General features: G+C 42.1%; 1 protein-coding gene across 2 annotated transcripts in view; it reads left to right on the top strand.

Moving 5' to 3' along the window:
- The window catches only part of LOC139540424 (tetraspanin-18B), a 119519-nt gene that overhangs the window by 44192 nt on the left and 49840 nt on the right, over window positions 1–25487 (top strand). For both annotated transcript variants that reach the window (XM_071344229.1, XM_071344228.1), the window contains exon 2: window positions 25102–25181. In XM_071344229.1, coding sequence (XP_071200330.1) covers window positions 25179–25181 — 3 coding nt within the window. In that variant the 5' untranslated portion in view covers window positions 25102–25178. The remainder of the gene's footprint in view (window positions 1–25101; window positions 25182–25487) is intronic.

Raw genomic sequence — 25487 nt, 5'->3', positions numbered from 1 at the left:
CAATTAAAAAACAGGGGTGGGGGAAAGAAATCAAGTAAATACAGAATAGCCAGAATGCAAGATTGAATCCAGTGTTAGAGATGTGTAATTGATTTTAAACAAATCTATTCTACTGTAGTTTTCTTCACAAGAACATCAATACTTATTTTTCATGAAACCACTAAACTTGGCACCCATGCAGGGGATCCATTCACGTGCGAGAGACACTGATGCAAGTAGTGGTAAAAATAAAAGTGGTCAACCTTCTCTCTTACAGTTTTTGAAACCTGTAGATCTTTATATATCCTTTCAACTAGGATGTCCTTCTGTGCACAGATGACAAAGTCACACCAGCTACAACCTGTGAGAAGGACTTGACCTTGCACCTGCCAGTAGTAAGCATGAGATCTCTTCAACTTCAGCTCTCCATTCTGTATCTTCAGGTAAGGGCAGTCAACATACCTTGGTACATTTGGGCACTTGACCTCTAAGTCCAAAGTGTGGTGTCACATAGGGATCAAATCCTCTTCCATATCTTCCTCTCCAAAAGGAGAGGATCCTAACCACGGAGCATCTGGGTGCACTACGAAGCCACACGGAAAGAAGTTAACATTCTTCAGTGTGCAGTACTCCTGTACAGCCACTGGCTCCATGGCTAGCCCCATCTTCATCTCCATGGTCTGCATACCAGATCCCTTGAACATTCGCTCAGCTAGGTGGTCAGCTGAGGTCTCTCCCCGGACATGGCAAACCTCTCGGAAACGAGAGGACTCTGAGCTGATGCCATTCCGGGCTGCTGCTCTGCTCCCTTGTAGCAACCTCGACTTTGTGTGACATCTCGTAGGATGTCTCTAATGCCTTGACGTGGAACTACTCCTGATGGCTAAGGACGTAAGCACACTGTGAAGACTGAAGCCTGTAGCCATCTAATGGAAGTATTGGAGAAGAGGCATCGGCAATCTTCCCAATTTCACGGGTCTTTGGCTGTGGAAGTTGATAGGACAGCACACTGCCAGCTTGCACTGGCCTGAAGGCGGACTCAACCAGGGGCACGTCAGCTGACATTTCCATTGTTGTCACAAGAGGGGCAGTAAGTGGAGAAAAGTTGGCATACGTTTATGAGACGCGGAGAACGTCCGTGTCAGGCATGTATCCATTGAGTGCTTTGTAGAGAGAACTTCTGCAAAACATTTTAAAACCTTAACATCAGGTTGGAGAGATTACTATGACAAAGACTTTTCTTGTAACTTTTCCAGAAACAGCACGAGCCCGAAAGTTCAAATAAAATGAATTAAAATATACAGATTATACATTTCCCTCCAGTCTTTGTCCGAAACATTTGTCATTACATCGTAATGACATGTTTAGGCTGTTTAGGCGTATCAACTGGATACAAAAATAAATCACCAGAAAATGTTTTCTAAAATGTTTCCATTCTAGAAACCTCCAACTTTCCTTGTTCAATTAGCACACGAGTTAGTAGGTTTACTGAACTCTATCCCATCAACCGGACCTGGTTTCACACCCTAATTAACAAGGATTTACTGTTACATAGGCAGAATACTTTTCAGGTGCATTTTTTAATGGATATTGATAGACTCACAAGTGTTCTTGGCTTGTGCCAATGCTGTTCTGTGTCTGTGCAGCTGTGAACTGGTGGTGCAGCAGGAATGTTTAGTTGAGAGTAGTGCACTGTCTGGTAAAGAAGGGCCACCAGATGATTGCACATAGCACTTCCTGCAACACAGGAGCTACCACAATCACTGGTATGGAGTGCTTTAACACCATCTGTGAAGATAAGTGTGATAAAAGACTGAAGTGAAAAACAAGAATGATGTGGCCCATAAATAATAATAAACATAGACCTTAGCCAAATACATTTCAACTTTTCACAATTCCTGACATTTAATCCAAGTAAAAATGCCCTGTCTTAAGTCAGTTAGGATCACCACTTTATTTTAAGAATGTGAAATGTCAGAATAATAGTAGAGTGATTTATTTCAGCTTTTATTTATTTCATCACATTCCCAGTTGGTCAGAAGTTCACATACACTCAATTAGTGTTTGGTAGCATTGCCTTTAAATTGTTTAACTTGGGTCAAACGTTTCAGGTAGCCTTCCACAAGCTTCCCACAATAAGTTGGTGGAATTTTGTCTCATTCCTCCTGACAGAGCTGGTGTAACTGAGTCAGGTTTGTAGGCCTCTTGCTCGCACATGCTTTTTCAGTTCTGCCCACACATTTTCTATAGGATTGAGGTCAGGGCTTTGTGATGGCCACTCCAATACCTTGACTTTGTTGTCCTTAAGCCATTTTGCCACAACTTTAGGTCATTGTCCATTTGGAAGACCCATTTGCGACCAAGCTTTAACTTCCTGACTGATGTCTTGAGATGTTGCTTCAATATATCCACATCATTTTCCTCCCTCATGATGCTATCTATTTGTGAAGTGCACCAGTCCCTCCTGCAGAAAAGCACCCCCACAACATGATGCTGCCACCCCCGTGCTTTACGGTTGGGATGGTGTTCTTCGGCTAACAAGCCTCCCCCTTTTTCCTCCAAACATAACGATGGTTATTATGGCCAAACAGTTTATATTTTTGTTTCATCAGACCAGAGGACATTTCTCCAAAAAGTACAATATTTGTCCCCATGTGCAATTGCAAACCGTAGTCTGGCTTTTTTATGGTGGTTTTGGAACAGTGGCTTCTTCCTTGCTGAGCGGCCATTCAGGTTATGTCGATTTAGGACTCGTTTTACTGTGGATATAGATACTTTTGCACCTGTTTCCTCCAGCATCTTCACAAGGTAATTTGCTGTTGTTCTGGGATTGATTTGCACTTTTCACACCAATGTAATTTCATCTCTAGGAGACAAAACGCGTCTCCTTCCTGAGCGGTGTGACGGCTGCGGGGTCCCATGGTGTTTATACTTGCATACTATTGTTTGTACAGATGAACGTGGTACCTTCAAGTGTTTGTAAATTGCTCTCAAGGATGATCCAGACTTGTGGATGTCTAGAATGTTTTTTCTGAGGTCTTGGCTGATTTCTTTTGATTTTCCCATGATGTCAAGCAAAGAGGCACTGAGTTTGAAGGTAGGCCTTGAAATACATCCACAGGTACACCTCCAATTGACTAAAATTATGTCAATTAGCCTATCAGAAGCTTCTAAAGCCATGACATCATTTTCTGGAATTTTCCAAGCTGTTTAAAGGCACAGTGAACTTAGTTGATGTTAACTTCAGACCCACTGGAATTGTGATACAGTGAATTATAAGTCTGTAAACAATTGTTTGAAAAATTACTTCTGTCATGCACAAAGTAGATGTCCTAACTGACTTGCTAAACCTATAGTTTGTTAACAAGAAATTTGTGGAGTGGTTGAAAACCGAGTTTTAATGACTCCAACCTTGGTGTATGTAAACTTCTGACTTCAACTGTAGTAGTGTCTAGTCTTCTTAACTAGGGGCTCATTTAACTATACAGGAATAAATTGTGTCTCAGTAACACAATTACCAAACACTGCATCAACAGATCTTTACCAATAACCTGTTAAGTGGGCAATTCTAAATTGGGATTGGGACCCATCATTAATTTCTATATATTGATAAGATTAAACGTTGACACTGTCTCCAACACATTTTGACCATGATGACAGTGCCCCACAGGAGATGTTTAACAAGGTCCTTAGTAGCTATCTATAACCTTTCCCTACGCTCATGCTGTGTGGCTTTTCACTCTTCCTCATGGACCTGTGACAGGCAGCCCTCACGGTGATCTCCCCTGTCAATGTATCTTTGTTAGATACTGTGTAGAAGACATGAATAACAATTATTTTTAACCAGAAAATATAGTTTGCAAGCATAACTTAACCAAGCTAATGAAAATACACACATTCTCAGGTAGATTCTGTCAACGTTACATCATTTTACGAAGTAACTAGCTAGCTACAGTTAATAGTTAAATTAGCTAGCTAATATGATTATAGCTAGCTAACGTTATCTGTCACTGACTTGGTACTCACCTTCATAGTTGTCTATGTAGCTTCCTATATACATCTTGAACCCCTTTTCATTCTTGATAGCTGGAGTCTGAGGCTGATTTAAGAATTTGATGTACATCATTAATATTAATTTGAGGCAAGTCCTGAAGACACCAAGTAAAAAACTGCGACATAGTGGTAACAACGTTATATTGTCAATAAGAACTAGACTGACTTCCGTTCTATAGTATGCGCCACTGGAAATTGCCACGCCGGTAGGAAGTGTGTTTAGAACGTTCGATCATGGAATGTGCATAAGGGCTCTTGCAATATATACTGTAGGAGTGTTAGCTCAGCAAGACAATTCTGTTCACACTGCCATGCTTTAAGGGGGGCAACTGTCGGGCGGGAGTCGTGAGCTACTTCCGGAGATAGCGGTCGAGACAAAGCAAGTACGCAAGTTTACATTTGAGTAATATGTGTAGCTGACGGTATTTTTACCAAAAGTGTAGTAAGTGTGAAAAGGCACTTAGAGTAAACCAAGAGATTGGAGGGAATGCAACCTGGATTGTTTCTCTCTCTTTATCGCCCCCACCCTCTTTCTCTCTCTCTCTTTCTGTATATCTCTCTCCCTCAGTATCTCTGTCTGTCTCTCTGAGTGTAACTTCAGACGATTTGGATGGTGGGTGTACAAGTATCTTTAAGTAAAGGGGGAATGGTATAACTCTGGATCACACTGTTGAGTGTCCTGATTTATCCTGGTTTCATCTTTCACTGCTGAGATAATCCTGCAGATAGTACTGTCACAGTGGGCATACCGATGACATACCGCACCTCTGTCATGTCAGACAGGGTAAAGCTACCGTCCTCATGGTGTGCTCTGTCATATGGACCCCTGCCCTGCTCCAGAGCTGCCTGGGAAATCAGACAGAATCCTGGATTATTGTCTGCCATAGTGGGTACACCACAGCTGTGTCACACTCACACTGCACTCTAGCGACTGTCATGTCAGACAGTGTAACGACATCACTGGCATGCTGTGCTCTCTCATATGGTGCTTTACTGTCACATTGTCGACCCTTTGTCAGAAGAACACACATTTCTGTACACAAGACACTTAGCTGGTCCAAAGACAGAAGGAGGAGGGGTCTAGATTAGAATCATAGCCAGTCCAAAGAGATGAGGAGAATTGTATAACTCCTGGAACATGTTCTTCTTCCATTCTAAGGAGATAAGGAAAGTTCTTGGACCATTGTACATATGTTTCTTCCATTCTAGTTTCCACTTAAAGAAGGAGAGTGCAGGAATCTTCAGGCCTCTGTTAGTTATCCCTGATCCCTGAAGTCAAAGCAGTCTCTTAAGCACATGTTAAACCACATCTGTTCTCCATTTAAACCAGAGTCTCATTTAAATCTGGTCTTAACATAACACATGATGTTAGAACATGTCGGGACTGAGAAGACCATAAAGGTTCACCAGAACTAATACCAAGAGAAGTGAAACAGTCCTTATCACAATAATTTTGTTGTATGGAGACTATAGATGTTTAGAAGCCTTGCAAGCCATTTGCATTATTCTCCCATTTCTAATGTTTTGTTTGTTTTGTGGGGGGACACCAAGATTTACATTATGGTACTATTGTTGTTGTTTTCTGGACAGACCGACCTGTCTCTAGGATGACCTTATTCCTCTCTTCCACTTTTCTCTCCGGTCCATCGGGGGCTCACATGGTGTTTGTTTAGCTGTGCTGACTAACAGTGTGGTAAACATCTGAAAACCTCAAAGACCAGAACAGACCAGGACTGAGGGAGCACTAAAGGGGAAACACACTTTCTGGCTCTGAGGGACCATCTGCCACTCACTCTCATAATTAAAACCAGTAGAAGACCTTTGTGTTTTCGTTCTTTTACAAACAGGCCTAATTTTCTTTAAGTCCTTCTTGGCAGCCCATATGTATCACAGACTGCAACAAACACATTGATTGTTTAACTGTTAGCAGACTGGACGTGCTATGGTCATCCAAGACCTATAGCTATCTCCATCCAGATCTATAGTCATCCGGCCTGAAATGTCACAGCACACACAAACCCATTGTCCTCTTTAAACTGGGATAATAAGAGGTGACAGACTACTGATCTATCCCAATACTGTATCTACAAGGTATAGGCTACAGATATACTGCGCATACAGAACAGTAATGACAGGATACACTTCATTGACCAGTACAGTGGAGGAATAAATCACCTATTTAACACACATCCTAACATACTGTATGTAAAGGAAATGTCACCAAGAGCATTTAGCCAATAATCAATCATGTATAATAGTAATCGATCATGTGGAAAGCCAGCTTTATGTATTGAAAGCTAGCTAGTGCATTAGGCCTAGTACCAGCCCACTACACAAGGCCCTGTGTGTCTGGTTGTCATTGTTCATGGTTTTATCTGCATACCTCAGTGTGTGCGCCATGAAAACCAGCCCCCATCATCTCTCCTCTTTTCTTTTCTCCTCTTCTCTCTTTCCATTTCCACTCCCCCCTTTTTAAGAGTTGCAGCTGAGCAAGCTTTCTAGGCTGAGCATGACTTGCAAGAGGGAATAAAAAAGAAGAATGCAGTGTAAACAACAGTAGGTAGCAAAGACCTATTAGGGACTATAATCAATCTCATGTTTTCCTGAATTTACAATGATCCGAAATGTTCCTCAGTGAGCTGGATAGAGAGGAATGTAGAGGCCATAGGAGGGCGTTTCACAGACTCTCAGCTGAGGGCATAGATGATATTCCAGGATTGACTAGGGTGAGACTGTAATACGCAAACCACACCAGCCACGTGGCGTGCGCGGGCGTTTGAAAATAAATGTACACATAAGTTATTACAATCATTTCACCCACACTGTTTGCTCGCTTGAACGAGCGTCTGCGTAGCCAAGCGCTGAAATAGAACTTAGTTCCATTTGAGACACTATCAGGAAGATACAAATCCACACGGATGCTTGAAAGACAAACGAGGAGAGATTAATGAAAGATTACTAACTAAAAACTCACTAGGTTTCCTTTGTTATCTGTGGATTAATCGTCGGAGTAGAGAAACACGATTTTATATGACTCCGGATCCAAATTCTTCAAGGATCCAGCATAAGAATTATTATTTTATCAAAATGTGGCATTTTTTGGCAGAAATGTCTCTGGAACATGTGAACTTTCATGTGCCTTAATATATGACATCTGTAAATACAAATAAAATTGTTAAATTACGAGCCTGGTTGGTTTAGCCATGGAAAAAGGAAGGAACATTCCTGCTAGCCATAATGGATGGGCAGGAGATGCTGAGAGATGAGTTCGGATTGGTCTGCCATATAGCAGGCTTCTGTCTATAACATGAGCTGCTCAGTATGTGTAGATAATCCTTGAAATCACAGCTTTTTTGAAAGATATAATGTTATCCATGGAGAACTGCAAAAGTGTTGCTACTTCTCTCAATAACATTGCTGCCCTGAATTTAGCAGGCATTATCGACAAAGATCAGTGGCAGAAGGTTGTGATGGACTACTTTCTGCACACGGTCAGTGTGAACCGGAGTGACTTGACACAACGGGATACAAGCTGTAGTTACAAACAAAACGAAAACGACACAGGACGTCTTACTTAGTTAATGGGTTCCAGTCTGCCGTGAAGCATTCATCCATGTATAAGAGTCTAGCTACATTTTGATATATTATACGTTCCTCATTTTGTCAGAAAGTCGTTTTCATTGCAATTTAAAGCGTTCTGTTAGCTAGCTAGCGAACATTAGCTTGGTGGCTCGCTAGCTAATGTTACGTGTATGATCTATGTCGTAATATTATTTGTATCTCAGAAATCCATTTGATTTGCTAGTTATAGCCTAATGCTAGCTAGCTAGCTAACATTGAACCTAGTTCATACTACAGCATTTCATGTATGGTGACTAGCTATGACACTCCGTTTGTACTGTATGGGTTGGGATTATGGTTCATTGTTTAGCTAGCTAGCTAGCTACATGTCTGAACAAAAGACTCCACGTTTCCAGATGATTACACGACCCATCATGTTAGCCAGGTGTGTCTGGGGGTGATTATAGCTATCTATTGTATTTCATTTTTTTTTTCATTTTTTTTTTTTCATGAACATGTCTTGACAATATTGATCTATCCACTTAGCTAGATGTGGCTGGGGAGTGGTTATAGCTTATCTTTCACATGACCCATCAATTTAAACAAGTGTGTCTGGGTAAGCATCATCTAATAATTATCCAATATTTATTCAATATTTTTCTGGACACTTTCTATTTCTGATATTGCTATTATGCAAATATGCAAGAACCCATTTCACTGTACCGTTTACACCTGTATCCTGTGCATCTGACAAATACACTTAGATGTTATTTTATATAGTATGTGTTTAACAGAGATGGTAATGTGAAGAACAACATGACCTGCACCAAAGTCAGATTAGGATATAGGCCAAGAAAAGTGTATTTTTGCCTGGAGTTTTTCCTTATTCTAGGCTACTACTTTCACCACTTTTTTTAGTTTTGAAAACTTTGGTTGTTTACTACACTACCTTATTCACTCTTTTTAGCACATGGCCTCACATGTGAACACTTAAAGAGATGGGTGGGGCTAAGGCTTAAGAGGGTGTGAACAATGCTGAATAGGTGTGTAGACAAAGATTAATTCTCCAGTAGTTTTACCAAAATATTCATGGGCCATTTTCTCAAACGTGGGGTTACAAATCTATCAACTTTCAAAGCAGAATGACTTTCCCATTGTTCTTCAACTGCAGATTGTGATATACCATTTTGTAGCTGAGTCTTTACTTTTATCCAATGTGAAAAACACCATTTAACATTTAGCAAAAAAACAAATCGAGGTGGTTGGTCACATATGCATGTCAGGTAAAATAACAACAAAACAGCTAGCTAGCTAAATGTCCATGAATGTTTCATGTGTGTTTCGACCTGCTCCAAAATGAATAGAATTGATTCACAATTGATTTGGGCATTTTAACCTGCGTGTCATGATTGCGTATGGCAGGGATAGACAAAATCAACATGCACACGATGGCGTACGCGGACACACACCGACCACCACGTACCTCCCTCTTGCTACTGACAGCCTGCCTCAGCCCGCAGCTCTTCGAGAAGGACTCAGTCAGTCAGTATGTCATAGTCTCTGTGATGTTTTAAGCTGTGTACCTCTGAAGCTTTATAGCTAGGGCTTGTGATGGAAATGGTTAAGGTGCTCCTGTTCAACATCATCTTGCAGGGCTGTGGGTGGGGAAAGAGTGAACGAAGGAATGGGGGAAGAGTTTAACTTCCCCAGCCCCCTCTCAGTCTGTGGTAATGAACTTTTACTTTGGCGTGGGGAGAGAGGGAGGGAGAGGTAGGGAGGGAGAGTTGGGTGGAGTGAGGCTGTTTCTAGCTCCCGGCAACCTTGCTTGCTATGTTTCTGTAACCCTCTCTCTGAGAGTTCCAACTCCTAATTGTGTCCTACGGGCCCGCGCTCTCACTGTTCACAGCCTTTCCTGTCCCTCGCAGCGATCTGCTTCCCCCCCTCTCCTTCACCCTCCCCCTCCCCCTGTCCAACATTACCAACATTCATTCAGCCCATTCCCTCAGTGATCCTCACCCTCTTCTTTCCTCTCCCTCCCTCTCCTTCCCTTGCCTCAGCCCCCTCCAACCTCACTCCTTCAGCCTGCTGCTCCGACAGGTTTTCCCCCTTTAATCGCTCCACTGCAAAGCTTCACTGTTGTTGTGATAGCCCCCATGTCAATGCAACCTGGAAATGTCTATCACTGTGTTTTCAACAATCTAAAAGCACAGCAAAGTTCAATTGGTAATACAATGTCAGATATTTTGTTTATTTATACAACAGATTGTGTTATCACTGTGCTTCATCTAATAGCAAAATCAAATGACCTAGATTGCATTTGAGATTACATTAAAGGTGCAATATGCAGAAATTGCTCTGCTAAAATTCTAATTGTTTTGATAATTTGTGTTTATGTGACAAAACATGCAATGTGTAGTGTCATGGTATCATGGTATCATGTAAACTGCTGTGAAATATATTTTCAATAACCAAAAATATTGTATTTTTTCAGCTGTTTGAAGCTGGTGTACAACACCGAAAGTAAAACACGCAAAAACAAAACTTAACGGGAAGCATAGAAATAGAGCACAAAGAACATATGTATTTTTTGCCGTGTTACTGCCAGAATTTTTATTGTGTTACCAAGTGGGATTAAAATGGATTTAATTGTAATTTTTTTGTCAACGATCTACACAAAATACTCTGTCAAAGTGGAAGAAAAATTCTAACGTGTAAAAAAAAAAAAAAAAGAAGAATAAACATCTTGATTACGTAACTATTCAACCCCCTGAGTCAATACATGTTAGAATCACCAGTGATTACAGCTGTCCGTTTTTCTCGGTAAGTCTCTAAGAGCAGTGCACCGGAATATTGCAACATTTGCCATTTATTATTTTCAAAATTCTTTAAGCTCTGTCAAATTGATTGTTTATAATTGCTAGACTACAATTTTCAGCTCTAGACTTAGATTTTCAAGCAGACTTAAGTCAAAACTGTAACTCGGCAACTCATGAACATTTATTGCCTTCTTGGTAAGCAACTCCAGTGTACATTTCCCCTTGTGTTTTAGGTTATTGTCCTGCTGAAAGGTGAATTAATCTCCCAGTGTCTGGTGGAAAGCAGACTGAACCAGGTTTTCCTTTAGTATTTTGTCTGTGTTAGCTCAATTTTGTATCCTGAAAAACTCCCCAGTCCATAATGATTACAAGCATACCCATAACATGATGCAGCCATCACTATGCTAGTAAATATGGAGAGTGGTACTCTGTAATGTGTTGTATTTGATTTGCCCCAAACATAACTTTGTATTCAGGACAAAAAGTTAACTGCTTTGCCACATTATTTGCAGTATTACTTTAGTGCCTTGTTGCAAACAGATGCATGTTTTTGAAGGGGTGTGAATACTTTCTGAAGGCACTCCTTCTGGTTGAAGGTTCCTCGTCAACCAGTGAATTTCAATCACAGATTCAACCACAAAGACCAGCGAGGTTTCCCAATACCTGGCAAAGAAGGGCACCTATTGGTAGATGGGGGGGGGAAGAAGACATCGAATATCCCTTTGAGCATGGTGCATGGTATTAATTACACTTTGGATGGTGTGTCAATACAATCAGTCACTACAAAGATGCAGTCGTCCTTCCTAACTCAGTTGCCGGAGAGGAAGGAAACCACTCAGGGATTTCACCATGAGGCCAATGATGAATTTAAAACAGTTACAGAGTTTAATGGCTGAGGATGGATCAACAACTTTTTATTAATTCTACAACACTAACCTAATTGACAGAGTGAAAAGAAGGAAGCCTGTACAGAATAAATATATTTATTGACTCAGAATCAAAATAAATATTGACTCACCGCTGTAATCATGACTGCCAAGGGTGATTATAACATGTATTGAAACATGGGGTATGAATACATTCTGTATTTCATTTTCAAAAAATGTGCAAACATTTCTGAAACATATTTTCACTTTTTCATGATGGAGTTTTGTGTGTAGATGGATGAGATTTTTAAAATATTGAATCAATTTTGAAATCCGGTGGTATCACAACAAAATGTGGAATAAATCCAGGGGTATTAATACATTCTGAAGTGCTATTTGCCTGGAAATTGCAGACTTGCATTTGCAGAACTCATGCTATGCAAGGGAAATACAGTCATGCAGGTACAGCCCAATGTTGGAGAAGGTGTGGAAAGACTCTAGAGAACACACCATTATTTGAATGGGCTGGGTGTCACTGGCGTTTTGGGTAGGTAGCTTGGACCTTTGCTGCCTCATTGTGAATAGGGTTGGACTTAGACATCACTACTCTAACTACAATGTACTGCAACTTTTGTTTGTATTTTTTTGTAATTGTTCAGTGTTTATGATTATTAATTATTTTGATGATCATGTTTTGTATCTGAACATATACACTATCTATACAAAAGTATGTGGACACCCCTTCAAATTAGTGGATTCAGCTATTTCAGCCACACCCGTTGCCGACAGGTATCAAATTGAGAACACAGCCATGCAATCTCCATAGACAAACATTGACACTTTAATGGCCTTACTGAAGAGCTCAGTGACTTTCAACGTGGCACCGTCATAGGATGCCACCTTTCCAACATTTCAGTTCATCAGATTTCTGCACTGCTAGAGCTGCCCCGGTCAACTGTAAGTGCTGTTATCGTGAAGTGGAAACATCTAGGAGCAACAACGGCTCACCCGCCAAGTGGTAGGCCACACAAGCTCACAGAAGAGGACCACCAAGTGCTAAAGTGTGTAGCCCGTATAAATGGTCTTTCCTCGGTTGCAACACTCACTACCGAGTTCCAAACTGCCTCTGGAAGCAATGTCAGCACAAGATCTGTTTGTCGGGAGCTTCATGAAATGGATTTCCATGGCCGAGCAGCCACACAAGCCTAAGTTCACCATGCACAATGCCAAGCGTCGGCTGGAGTGGTGTAAAGTTTGCCCGCCATTGGACTCTGGAGCAGTGGAAACACGTTCTCTGGAGTGATGAATCACACTTTACCATCTGGCAGTTCGACTGACTAATCTGGGTTTGGCGGAAGTCAGGAGAACGCTACCTGCCCCGAATGCATAGTGCCAACTGTAACGTTTGGTAGAGGAGGAATAATGGTCTGGGGCTGTTTTTCATGGTTTGGCCTTAGTTCCAGTGAAGGAAAATCAACGCTACAGCATACAATGACATTCTGTGCTTCCAACTTTGTGGCGACAGTTTTGGGAAGGCCCTTTCTGGTTTCCGCATGGCAATGACCCCGTGCAAAAAGCGATGTCCATACAGAAATGGTTTGTCGAGATCGGTGTGGAAGTACTTGACTGGCCTGCACAAAGCTCTGACCTCAACCCCATCGAACACCTTTGGGATGAATTGGAACGTTGACTGTGAGCCAGGCCTAATCACCCAACATCAGTGTCTGACCTCACTAATGATCTTGTGGCTGAATGGAAGCAAGTCCCTGCCGCAATGTTCCAACATCTAGTGAAAAGCCTTCCAGAAGAGTGGAGGCTGTTATAGCAGCAAAGGTGGGACCAACTCCATATTAATGCCCATGATTTTGGAATGAGATGTTCGACGAACAGCTGTCCACATACTTTTGGTCATGTAGTGTATATGTAAATTTATTGACCTGCTATCTTTGCCCTGACTTATCTCAGTCCTCAGCAAAATGACATTTTAGCAGGACAGTGTGTTTTTTGATCAATGTTTTGATGCTTCTGAGGAGCACCATCTGGTGTTGTGTTGACACCTGTAGTCCGTCTGAAAATTACAGAAGAATTTGACAAATAAATAACCGTTTAAGACTTGAATGTATTGCTGTTGCATGCATTTATTGAGTGTAAAAACCGGTCTCAGCGCATTCCATTCTGTTGATCATGTCATTTCACTACACAGAAAAACAGAGTTGGAAAGGAACAATGCCAGGGCTGCTGAAGTTGTGGACCTACTGTACCCTAAAAATTATCTGATGCCCCTTCCTCAGTCTGGTCCTCTCCACCCTCCATGTCACATGTCGATCCTTGGTTCTCTTCACCCACTGATGTATCTCCTCCACAGATGGATATTCTGAGAATTGGCTCAGTCTTGGTGGTCTTCAGTTTAATGTGTGTTCTCATAAGAGCAAAAATTGTAGTCAAAACCATCAGCCAAGCAGCCCTATGGTAGAAGTCTATAAGGGTTTGTGAGGAGTTTGTTGAATTCTGACATATTACATACATTGTGTTTTTTATCCTAGGAAGGGTGGACAACATTCACACTTGGGTTACTTCATCACAAACTTACAGTGCATATGGTTATGGACCTACATCTGTAGGCCATAGGCTACAATAAAGGATCATTTGGACAATGTGGCCTACCTTCAAGTGAGGATATGGATGATGGGTCACATAAGTCACATATGGATGATGGGTTCACAGACTTGAACTGTTCCTTGTTGGGAATGCAAGGTGTCAAGTGTCGATTCCCTTTCCAGCAACTTTCACTGAAATAGTAGAGCATTACCCACTTCCGGATAATGACAAAATAATAATATATCATCTTTTAGGAATGCCCCCACATTTCTGATGAACATTAAGGGGAAAGGAGGAGGGGCATAGGAAATGACTTGTCTGTTTGTCTGATGGACGATGAATGAAGAGAGTATGGATAGATGAAGAGAGCAGGAACAAGAGGGAGAGACAGACAGGGAGATGAGGCTTAAGAGAGATTATGAGATGTGAATAAAGAAGGGACAGACAAGTCATTTCCTATGCCCCTCCTTGTTTCCTCTTAATGTTATCCATACTCTCTTCATTCATCGAACCATACTCTCTTCATTCATCTATCCATACTCTCTTCATTCATCGAACCATACTCTCTTCATTCATCTATCCATACTCTCGTCATTCATCTATCCGTACTCTCGTCATTCATCTATCCATACTCTCTTCATTCATCTATCCATACTCTCTTCATTCATCTAACCATACTCTCTTCATTCATCTATCCGTACTCTCTTCATTCATCTATCCGTACTCTCTTCATTCATCTATCCATACTCTCTTCATTCATCTAACCATACTCTCTTCATTCATCTATCCGTACTCTCTTCATTCATCTATCCGTACTCTCTTCATTCATCTATCCATACTCTCTTCATTCATCTATCCATACTCTCTTCATTCATCTAACCATACTCTCTTCATTCATCTATCCGTACTCTCTTCATTCATCTATCCATACTCTCTTCATTCATCTATCCATACTCTCGTCATTCATCTATCCATACTCTCTTCATTCATCTAACCATACTCTCTTCATTCATCTATCCGTACTCTCTTCATTCATCTATCCGTACTCTCTTCATTCATCTATCCATACTCTCTTCATTCATCTAACCATACTCTCTTCATTCATCTATCCGTACTCTCTTCATTCATCTATCCGTACTCTCTTCATTCATCTATCCATACTCTCGTCATTCATCTATCCGTACTCTCTTCATTCATCTATCCATACTCTCTTCATTCATCTATCCGTACTCTCTTCATTCATCTATCCGTACTCTCTTCATTCATCTATCCGTACTCTCTTCATTCATCTATCCGTACTCTCTTCATTCATCTATCCGTACTCTCTTCATTCATCTATCCGTACTCTCTTCATTCATCTATCCGTACTCTCTTCATTCATCTATCCATACTCTCTTCATTCATATAACCACCCAAGAGATTTGTAACTCTTTATCGTGCTTTTTTACTAAGAACTTTGGCTACCTAGTTGGCTAACGTTAGGTCTTAGCTTATGATCACAAACGTCAATCCTTCATCATGATCGATAAATGATTGATAATCTGAAAATCCCAAATAGCCTACTTCATTGACTTTGTAAACAACACCATTTTTAAATAATGATCAATTGTGTTTACCTTGTCATGTTGATTTTCCTTTATCATTTGTTCAATAACTAGCAACAAGAGAAGAGATTTCAAGGAGCTCTGTGAAGAAGTCTCGTTTAAGACAGGTTCTCTCACCAGCTCATTTCAAACGAGGCTGCGAAACTGTGCATCTCCCGCGGTTCGTGGCAGGCACGAGTGAACTCCGAACTCTCTGTTCCCGGGATTCCCTCTCTAACATTCTTCTTATATAGCGCGCATTTACTTTGTCACAGGGAATGTCCAAACTCAATCAGTGCGGCTTTGAATGTTGCTACGTTACTCATGGATGTGGTTTTGCACCAAGTTTGGTGTGGACAAAAAGGACACCCCTCACCATCTAAATGGCTTAAGGGGCAATGGAAACCTGTGAGACTGCAGCTCCAAAAATACCTAAAGGAGTTACTTTGATGCTGATTGAAGGTGTGGAGTCTGTCCTCTTTTCCACACTAGAGGCAGATATTACATCAACGGGTAGCTGGCGGCATGGCTGTTAGTCAAAGTGACCGTCATGTCAGACGACATGTGCCTGGTGTAATTATAGGAGACATTCACAGATAGAGGTGAGGTAGAGAGGTGAGGTCTCAGTAGAACAGGACACACTTCACCAGCCTTTGGCCCAATTCCAAATTGACCTTTGTCCTTGTGGAGATCTGAAAGGATCTGATCGGCATCTTTGATGATGACACGTTCTAGGGGTGAACCTCAGAGCCACCCTAGAGTCCCTAGATAGACCTTTGTAATGTTTGCTTCCATTTGCCTCCATTTTTGAATAGAGGAAGATATATTTAGATACATTTGCATCTCTACTGAAAATGCATGGAATCCCTGACAATATTCCACAAATGCATGGCTATGATATCTAGTGGCCAAAGTGGTTTCTAATTCGGCTTCTTGAATTACATCTTTACGCATTGATCAATGGAGAAACATTTTTTGGCCCACCGAACCAACATTTGGGAAGTGATAGAATTTAAATAGTGATTGGGAGTAATTGATTGCACCTAATTGCAACATTCTGTGATAAAGAGCACATGTTTAACTTCATAATCACAGAGGGAAGTACAGATAAATACTTTTTAAAATGTGTATTTATTACATATGCACATGAAAGACATGGAGTCACTACATGACTGATAATGTATCATGTTTGTAGTCATTTTTGTAGTCATTTAAATGCATGTTCGTGCTTCTGGTATGTGTCAAGTAAAATAAAAAAGCTGCGGCAGCCTATTAGAAGACTGGTAGGGATAACTTTGTCTTGTCTTAGGACTTTTTGGCCTCCCATGAGATGGATTGTCATGCCAGTTAATGTGTTATGTCGAGTTCTGTGATTAAAGGTTAAGCTTGTTCTTGTTCTGCAGTCTTAATGATAATGACATACAGTGTCTTCAGAAAGTATTCGTACCCCTTGACTTATTTCACATTTTGTTGTGTTACAGCCTGAATTAAAAATGGACAAAATAGCTTATTTTTTTTCAATCATCTATACACATTGCCCCATAATTACAAAGCAAAAACATATTTTTGAAATGTTTCCAAATGTATCTAAAATAAAATACAGAAATATCTCATTTACATAAGTATTCACACCCGAGTCCATACGTGTTAGAATTGCCTTTGGCAGCGATTACAGCTGGGAGTCTTTCCGGGTAAGACTTTAAGAGCTTTGCACACCTGGATTGTACAATATTTGCACACATTCTTCAAGCTCTGTCATGTTGGTGTTGATCATTGCTAGACAGCCATTTTCAAGTCTTGCCATAGATTTTCAAGCCGATTTAAGTCAAAACTGTAACTAGGCCACTTAGTCTGTTTGTCTGATGAACGATGAATGAAGAGAGAATGGATAGATGAAGAGAGCAGGAACAAGAGGGAGAGAGAGAGAGATGAGGCTTCAGTGTCGTCTTGGTAAGCAACTCCAGTGTATATTTGCCCTTGTGTTTTAGGTTATTGTCCTGCTGAAAGGTGAATTTTTCTCCCAGTGTCTGAAAGCAGACTGAACCAGATTTTCCTCTAGGATTTTACCTGTGCTTAGCTCTATATGGCATTTTCTTTGCAACTCTGCCTAGAAGGCCAGCATCTGCAATCTCTCAGGTTTCCCATCGCCCCTCAAAACATTAACACTGAGAAGACAGAGGACAGCGTAATGAGTTCAATCAGAATAATTTAAGATGGGTGATTGAGTTCAATGTAACTGGAATGAAAGCTTGAGAAGACAGTGATGTTGCGGAAACACACCTTTTTATTTTGTGAATCTGGTTTACCCACCTATTATTCTAGATATGTGTTTGTTGAGTTAGGGTTTACCCATTTGTTTACCCAAGGTGCTCACTGTTTACCAATCTATTGAGAGCTATGACCAACTAGAGGGGAAGGTAAATGAATGATGAGTTTTCTGATTCAATCAAATGTGTGTGGGGATTGAACCTCCAACCTCAGCAGTTTATCCCTGTCCGTCTGTCCTGGGCGGTTGATTTATACACTGTAGATCAATAAATCTGGATCTGCTAAAAGAGCCATAAGTCTGTCTCAGCACTCTGCTCATTAAAACCTGTGACATCCAGGAGAAACATAGCTGAAAAAGCTCTTGCTCTATTGCTCTGCTCTTTTGCTCTTTGGGCTGTGTCCGAAATAGCATCCTATTCCCTATAGTGCACTACTTTTAACCAGAGCCCTACGATCTGTCAGAATCTTAAGGTTGTTTGGTGGCTGTGGAGCTGGTTCTTAAAAGTCATAATTTTACAGCAATAGATGTCCTGCTTTGGGTGTAGCTCGCTCGTCCAACAGCGGGTCAGTGTTCAAAGAGAGGAAGAGGAGAAGCGAGAGGCGAAGCGATGGGGGTGGATGGACAATGCTCAGAGTCAGAGGAAGTGATCCCACACAAACATGGAATGGAAATCATTTATTGGTTTTAACTCCTCTTCTATCTACGTCTAAGTCATCTGGTACTTTTCAAAGAATGACAAAAAGAGAAGCGAAACCTGTTATTGAAGAGCGCTTAGCCGTTTGTAAGATCGAAGTATTGTCACATTGCAAGGCCCTCTGCATAGGAGTGCCCTGAAATAAATGAGGTAGGATGATCAAAGTGTGTAAGATGACATTAGATCCCGAACAAGGTCCCGAACCACATCCTTCTGGTACTCTACAGCCGATTTTCAATGAGTCTGACAGTAGATGCAACAATAAACTCACTCAGAGCCTGAATATCCACAGACACTATTCAATTACCTACAGGCTTGATTTGTAAATCTCTCACACAGCGGTCGATGCTTAAATGTCAACGATTGGCGCGTAAAAGGGATTTAGAAGCCCTACTTGAAAGGGTTTATGTTGAGTGGATGTAGATGAAACCTATTGCCTGGTGGTAGAAGTCTTTCATTCTCTATTTTCCCTCTTTCACTCGGACCCTCAATGGCCTGGCCTTTCTAGTCTCCCACGAGGCAAGGATCTATACTATACCGCCACCCTTTAGTTGTTGCTGTGTGTGTGTGTGTGTGTGTGCAAAGGTTGCCGATCTCCCCCTCACCCCACGTAACATACATCCGATACCGCCGCCTTGCTGAGTCTCTCTCTCTGATCCTATTGGTGCTCCACTTTCCCCCTGTGCAAGGTTACCATGGAGATCTGAAAATAATGCAGACCCTCTCTACTGTTGCCTTCTCTCCACCAGCTACTCTAGCAGATATTAATTAGGTGGGTGCTTTTGTGTGTCCTATTTCATGTGTGTATTATACATGTGTATTTTTTTTGCATATCCCACTCCTCCCGAGACATCCTCAGAGAGTGTGGTCACAGCTAAGGATCAGTCATTATTGACCGCAACCTTGGAGAAATTAGGGTCAAGTGCCTTGCTCAAGGGAACATCGGCCAAGTTTTCACCCAGTCAGCCCGGGGATTCAAACCAGCGACCTTTCGGTTACTGGCCCAATGCCCTTAACCGCTAGGCTACCTGCCAACCACAATAGCACTAAGCACAGGGCATTGGAGAGGCTTTTTTGCTACCAGCTTGGCAGGATAGATAGACTTTGACCCCTTTTGTTTCAGTACACACTTCTAAGTATGGCTGCTGTTGATATATGGGGGGGGGGGGGGTTAGGTATTGATAGACTTGCCTGATAGAGAGACAGATCTATTGTCTGTCTGTCCAGGAAGCAAATAGAGCCGATGATATTGGATTGTTTGTAAACAAGTAGGCTGTAAAATTGGTTTAAAACACCTCTGTTGCTCTCCTACAGATGGATTTTGGTTCCACATACTGTAGATGTGTGCCTCTATATCCTCTGTACGACTGTGGAGGTTTATTGATTCCCTGGGTGTTTACTGTGAAGAGTCTCACAGTGCAAACCCTGTGATAACAGTGTATAATTTCGGAGCATCTCTCTTCCTCGCTTAGTTACCTACTCAGGCTGTGATTGCATTGTGTAGTGTGTAGATGTAATCACAAAATGTGTGCGTGTGCATATGCTATATGGGGGCTGGTGTGAGTGTGTTCTTGTTTTTGTTCTATGGGTGGTTGGGGAGCTGCAAGTGTCAGTTTGGTGTCTTGTTGGTTCTGTAGAATACTGCTGGCAATATGGTGTGGAAGGATAGAAGGATGATGATGGCGACGGTGATGGCTTAGGCTTTGGTTCCGGAATACTCTCGGGACATTATGATTCTCCATTCTATCCCAGCGTCTGTAAGAGGTAGAATACACACATCCTGGAATTGTACATCTAATGGGGGAGAATGTCTCCACAGACAGCTAGCGCTTCTATCTGTAGATATTTGACGGTACAGTTGTCAAAGCCAGTCAATCACTTTGAAATCCACTCCAAAGTATTGTCATTCCATCAGAATAGAATAGAATAGTTCAAACAGGCAGGAATAGCTACTAGCAGTAATGTAGTTGGCCCTCCATTGCGCTGCCATATAATTATTTTCAGCCGGGACTAACTTAGACACTTGTGGCAAAGAAAGCAAACTGAAAAGAACAGAAGAGCAAAGTAGGAAAAGTTAAAAGCATTGAGGCTCATTAGCCACACTAAGTTGAATATCCATTTTGACAAGTCAGTTATTGCTAGCAACGTGTATTTAGCAATGTATGCTAGTTTACCTATGTATAATGCATGAGATGCTCATTTTTTTATTTTTTTTATTTCACCTTTATTTAACCTGGTAGGCAAGTTGAGAACAAGTTCTCATTTACAACTGCGACCTGGCCAAGATAAAGCAAAGCAGTTCGACACATACAACAACACAGAGTTACACATGGAGAAAAAAACATACAGTCAATAATACAGTAGAAAAATAAGTCTATATACAATGTGAGCAAATGAGGTGAGATGAGGGAGGTAAAGGCAAAAAAAAGGCCATGGTGGCGAAGTAAATACAATATAGCAAGTAAAACACTGGAATGGTAGATTTGCAGTGGAAGAATGTGCAAAGTAGAGATAGAAATAATGGTAATCCTAATCAAGGTTAGCATCAGATAGAACCAGTGTGAGGAGAGAGAGAGAGACTGTGTTACACACAAATAAAGGACCAATTACCTGAACCGTATGGTTCAAGGGGGATACCTTTCCCCTTATCAGCTCTGGGTTTCGATCCAGCAACCTTTTGGTTACTGACCCAACGCTCCTACCCTCCAGGCTACCTTGGCGGCAGGCATTACAATTTTACTTGACTGGTAACACACGCACACACGCACACGCATGCGTGCGCACAGACACAGGCACAGACACAGGCACAGCCACAGACACGGACACAGGCACAGACACATACACGATTGGAACTATTTGAGGCGGCAGCTGCATGCATTTTTTATTCTCTGTCCCCTTCTATTTCTCCCTCCAGCTGAGTATCAGCGTAATATTCCCATGGGTAAAACGCTGGCGCAGTCTCTGTGATTGACTCGCCAAATCTCACCATTTGAACCGCCTTATAGAGGCTTATTTTATACACTTAACTAAAATAGAAACGCAACTTGCAATAATTTCGAACATTTCACTGAGTTATAGCTCATACAAGGAAATCAGTCAATTGAAATAAATTCATTAGGCCCTAATCTATGGATTTCACATGACTGGGAATGCAGATATGCATCTGTTGGTCACAGATAAAGTACCTTTGGGGAAAAAAAGTAGGGGCGTGGATCGGTAAACCAGTCAGTATCTGGTGTGACCACCATTTGCCTCATGTAGCACGACACATTTCTTTCACATAGAGTTGATTGTGGCCTGTGGAATGTTGTCTCACCCTCTTCAATGGCTGTGTGAAGTTGCTGGATATTGGCGGGAACTGGAACATGCTGTCATACACCTCGATCCAGAGCATCCCAAACGTGCTCAATGGGTGATATGTCTGGTGAGTACGCAGGCCATGGAAGAACTGGGACATTTTCAGCTTCCAGGAATTGTGTACAGATCCTTGCGACATGGTGCGGTGCAGTATCATTCTGAAACATGAAGTGATGGCGGCGAAATGAATGGCACGACAATGGGCCTCAGGATCTCGTCACAGTATCTCTGTGCATTCAAATTGCCATTGCTAAAATGCACAGACACAGACACTTATGCCTGCTCATACCATAACCCCACCGCCACCATGGGGCACTCTTTTAAAAACGTTGACATCAGCAAACCGCTCACCCACATAGCGCCACACATGCTGTCTGCCATCTGCTCGGTACAGTTGAAACCGGGATTAATTCATGAAGAGCACACTTCTCCAGCATGCCAGTGGCCATCAAAGGTGAGCATTTGCCCACTGAAGTCGGTTACGACGCCAAACTGCAGTCAGGTTAAGTCCCTGGTGAGGACGACGAGCACACAGATGAGCTTCCCTGAGACGGTTTGACAGTTGTTGAAGAAATTATTCAGTTGAGCAATCTCACAGTTTCATTAGCTGTCCGGGTGGCTGGTCTTTTTTTAATTTCACCTTTATTTAACCAGGTAGGCTAGTTGAGAACAAGTTCTCATTTGCAACTGCGACCTGGCCAAGATAAAGCATAGCAGTTCGACACATACAACAACACAGAGTTACACATGGAGTAAAACAAACATACAGTCAATAATACAGTAGAAAAATAAGTCTATATACAATGTGAGCAAATGAGAGGAGATAAGGGAGGTAAAGGCAAAAAAGGCCATGGTGGCGAGGTAAATACAATATAGCAAGTAAAACACTGGAATGGTAGATTTGCAGTGGAATGTGGAATGTGCAAAGTAGAAATAGAAATAATGGGGTGCAAAGGAGCAAAATAAAAATAAAAATATAGTAGGGGAAGAGGTAGTTGTTTGGGCTAAATTATAGATGGGCTATGTACAGGTGCAGTAATCTGAGAGCTGCTCTGACAGCTGGTGCTTAAAGCAAGTGAGGGAGATAAGTGTTTCCAGCTTCAGAGATTTTTGCAGTTCGTTCCAGTCATTGGCAGCAGAGAACTGGAAGGAAAGACGACCAAAGGAGGAATTGGCTTTGGGGCTGACCAGTGAGATATACCTGCTGGAGCGCGTCCTACGAGTGGGTGCTGCTATGGTGACCAGTGAGTTGAGATAAGGCGGGGCTTTACCTAGCAGAGACTTGTAGATAACCTGTAGTCAGTGGGTTTGGCGACGAGTATGAAGTGAGGGCCAACCAACGAGAGCTTACAGGTCGCAATGGTGGGTAGTGTATGGGGCTTTGGTGACAAAACGGATGGCACTGTGATAGACTGCATCCAGTTTGTAGAGTAGAGTGTTGGAGGCTATTTTATAGATGACATCACCGAAGTCGAGGATTGGTAGGATGGTCAGTTTTACGAGGGTACGTTTGGCAGCATGAGTGAAGGATGCTTTGTTGCGATATAGGAAGCCGATTCTAGATTTAATTTTGGATTTGAGATGCTTAATGTGAGTCTGGAAGGAGAGTTTACAGTCTAACCCTACACCTAGGTATTTGTAATTGTCCACGTATTCTAAGTCAGAGCCGTCCAGAGTAGTGATGCTGGACGGGTAAGCAGGTGCGGGCAGTGATCAGTTGAATAGCATGCATTTAGTTTTACTTGCGTTTAAGAGCAGTTGGAGGCCACGGAAAGAGAGTTGTATGGCATTGAAGCTCGTCTGGAGGGTTGTTAACACAGTGTCCAAAGAAGGGCCAGAAGTATACAGAATGGTGTCGTCTGCGTAGAGGTGGATCAGAGACTCACCAGCAGCAAGAGCGACATCATTGATGTATACAGAGAAGAGAGTCGGTCCAAGAATTGAACCCTGTGGCACCTCCTTAGAGACTGCCAGCGGCCCGGACAACAGGCCCTCCGATTTGACACACTGAACTCTATCAGAGAAGTAGTTGGTGAACCAAGCGAGGCAATCATTTGAGAAACCAAGGCTATCGAGTCTGCCGATGAGGATGTGGCGATTGACAGAGTCGAAAGCCTTGGCCAGGTCAATGAATACGGCTGCACAGTATTGTTTCTTATCGATGGCAGTTAGGATATCGTTTAGTACCTTGAGCGTGGCTGAGGTTCACCCATGACCAGCTCTGAAACCAGATTGCATAGCGGAGAAGGTACGGTGGGATTCGAAATGGTCGATATTCTGTTTGTTAACTTGGCTTTTGAAGACCTTAGAAAGACAGGGTAGGATAGATATAGGTCTGTAGCAGTTTGGGTCTAGAGTGTCACCCCCTTTGAAGAGGGGGATGACCGCGGCAGCTTTCCAATCTTTGGGAATCTCAGACGTTACGAAAGAGAGGTTGAACAGGCTAGTAATAGGGGTTGCAACAATTTTGTCAGATAATTTTAGAAAGAGAGGGTCCAGATTGTCTAGCCCGGCTGATTTATAGGGGTCCAGATTTTGCAGCTCTTTCAGAACATCAGCTATCTGGATTTGGGTGAAGGAGAAATGGTGGGGGCTTTGACGGGTTGCTGTGGAGGGTACAGGGGAGTTGACCGGGTAGGGGTAGCCAGGTGGAAAGCATGGCCAGCCGTAGAGTCTCAGACGATCCCTCATTTGAAGAAGCCGGATGTCGAGGTCCCGGGCTGGCGTGATTACACGTGGTCAGCGGTTGTGAGGCCAGTTGGATGAACTGCCAAATGATCTAAAACGATGTTGGTGGCGGCCTATGGTAGAGAAATGAACATTCAATTATCTGGCAACAGCTCTGGTGGACAGTCCTGCATGCCAAATGCACGCTCCTTTTATTGTCCCCAGCACAAGGTGCACCTGTGTAATGATCATGCTGTTTAATCAGCTTCTTGATATGCCATATCTGTCAGGTGTATGGATTATCTTGGCAAAGGAGAAATGCTCACTAACAGGGATATAAATAAAAATTTGCACAAAACTTGAGAGAAATAAGCTTTTTGTGCGTATGGAACATTTCTGGTATCTTTTATTTCAGCTCATGAAACATGGGACCAACGCTTTACATGTTACGTTTATACTTTTGTTGTTCTTAATACCCGGGTCCTACAGGTTTTCAGCACAGAGAAACTGACTGTCATTATTGTGGTTCAGCACATGTTCTTCATGCCTGTTCTGTAGACAGTTTCTCTGTAATTTAGTGAAAATAGAGAAACTGTAACCATTAGGGTTCTGCACGTGATCTATGACCTCTGACCTGTGTCCGTCTTTATGTCCACAGCTAAATGAAAACAGGAGAGGAGGGGAAACAGAGAAGTCATCTGCTTCATCTGAACGAAGAAGCAGAAACAGAAACTCATGGTATGTTGCTGTCACTTCCATCCAAATCTCAACTCATGATCTCTCAGCATATAGCTTCAACACTGAGTTTGCCTGACTAATACTTTTCTCTCAAAAACACTTCCATTTCTTTATAATTGCCCATTTCTCAAAGCCTCCTGCCCCTCTGTGTTTTTCTCACATCAGTTATTTCCCTGCCCTGTGCATGTCTATCTTAGCCCAGAGAATTGTGGAGGTGTTTAGGCCCAAACTGCTATCCTCTTCCTCCAGCCCCAGTTTAATCAAGCACACTGAGGTGTGTGTGTGTGTGTGTGTGTGTGTGTGTGT

This window comes from Salvelinus alpinus, chromosome 15 (genome assembly GCF_045679555.1).
Source record: "Salvelinus alpinus chromosome 15, SLU_Salpinus.1, whole genome shotgun sequence".
In the NCBI taxonomy this organism is placed as follows: Eukaryota; Metazoa; Chordata; class Actinopteri; order Salmoniformes; family Salmonidae; genus Salvelinus; species Salvelinus alpinus.
This window is presented reverse-complemented; position numbering and strand designations above follow the sequence as displayed.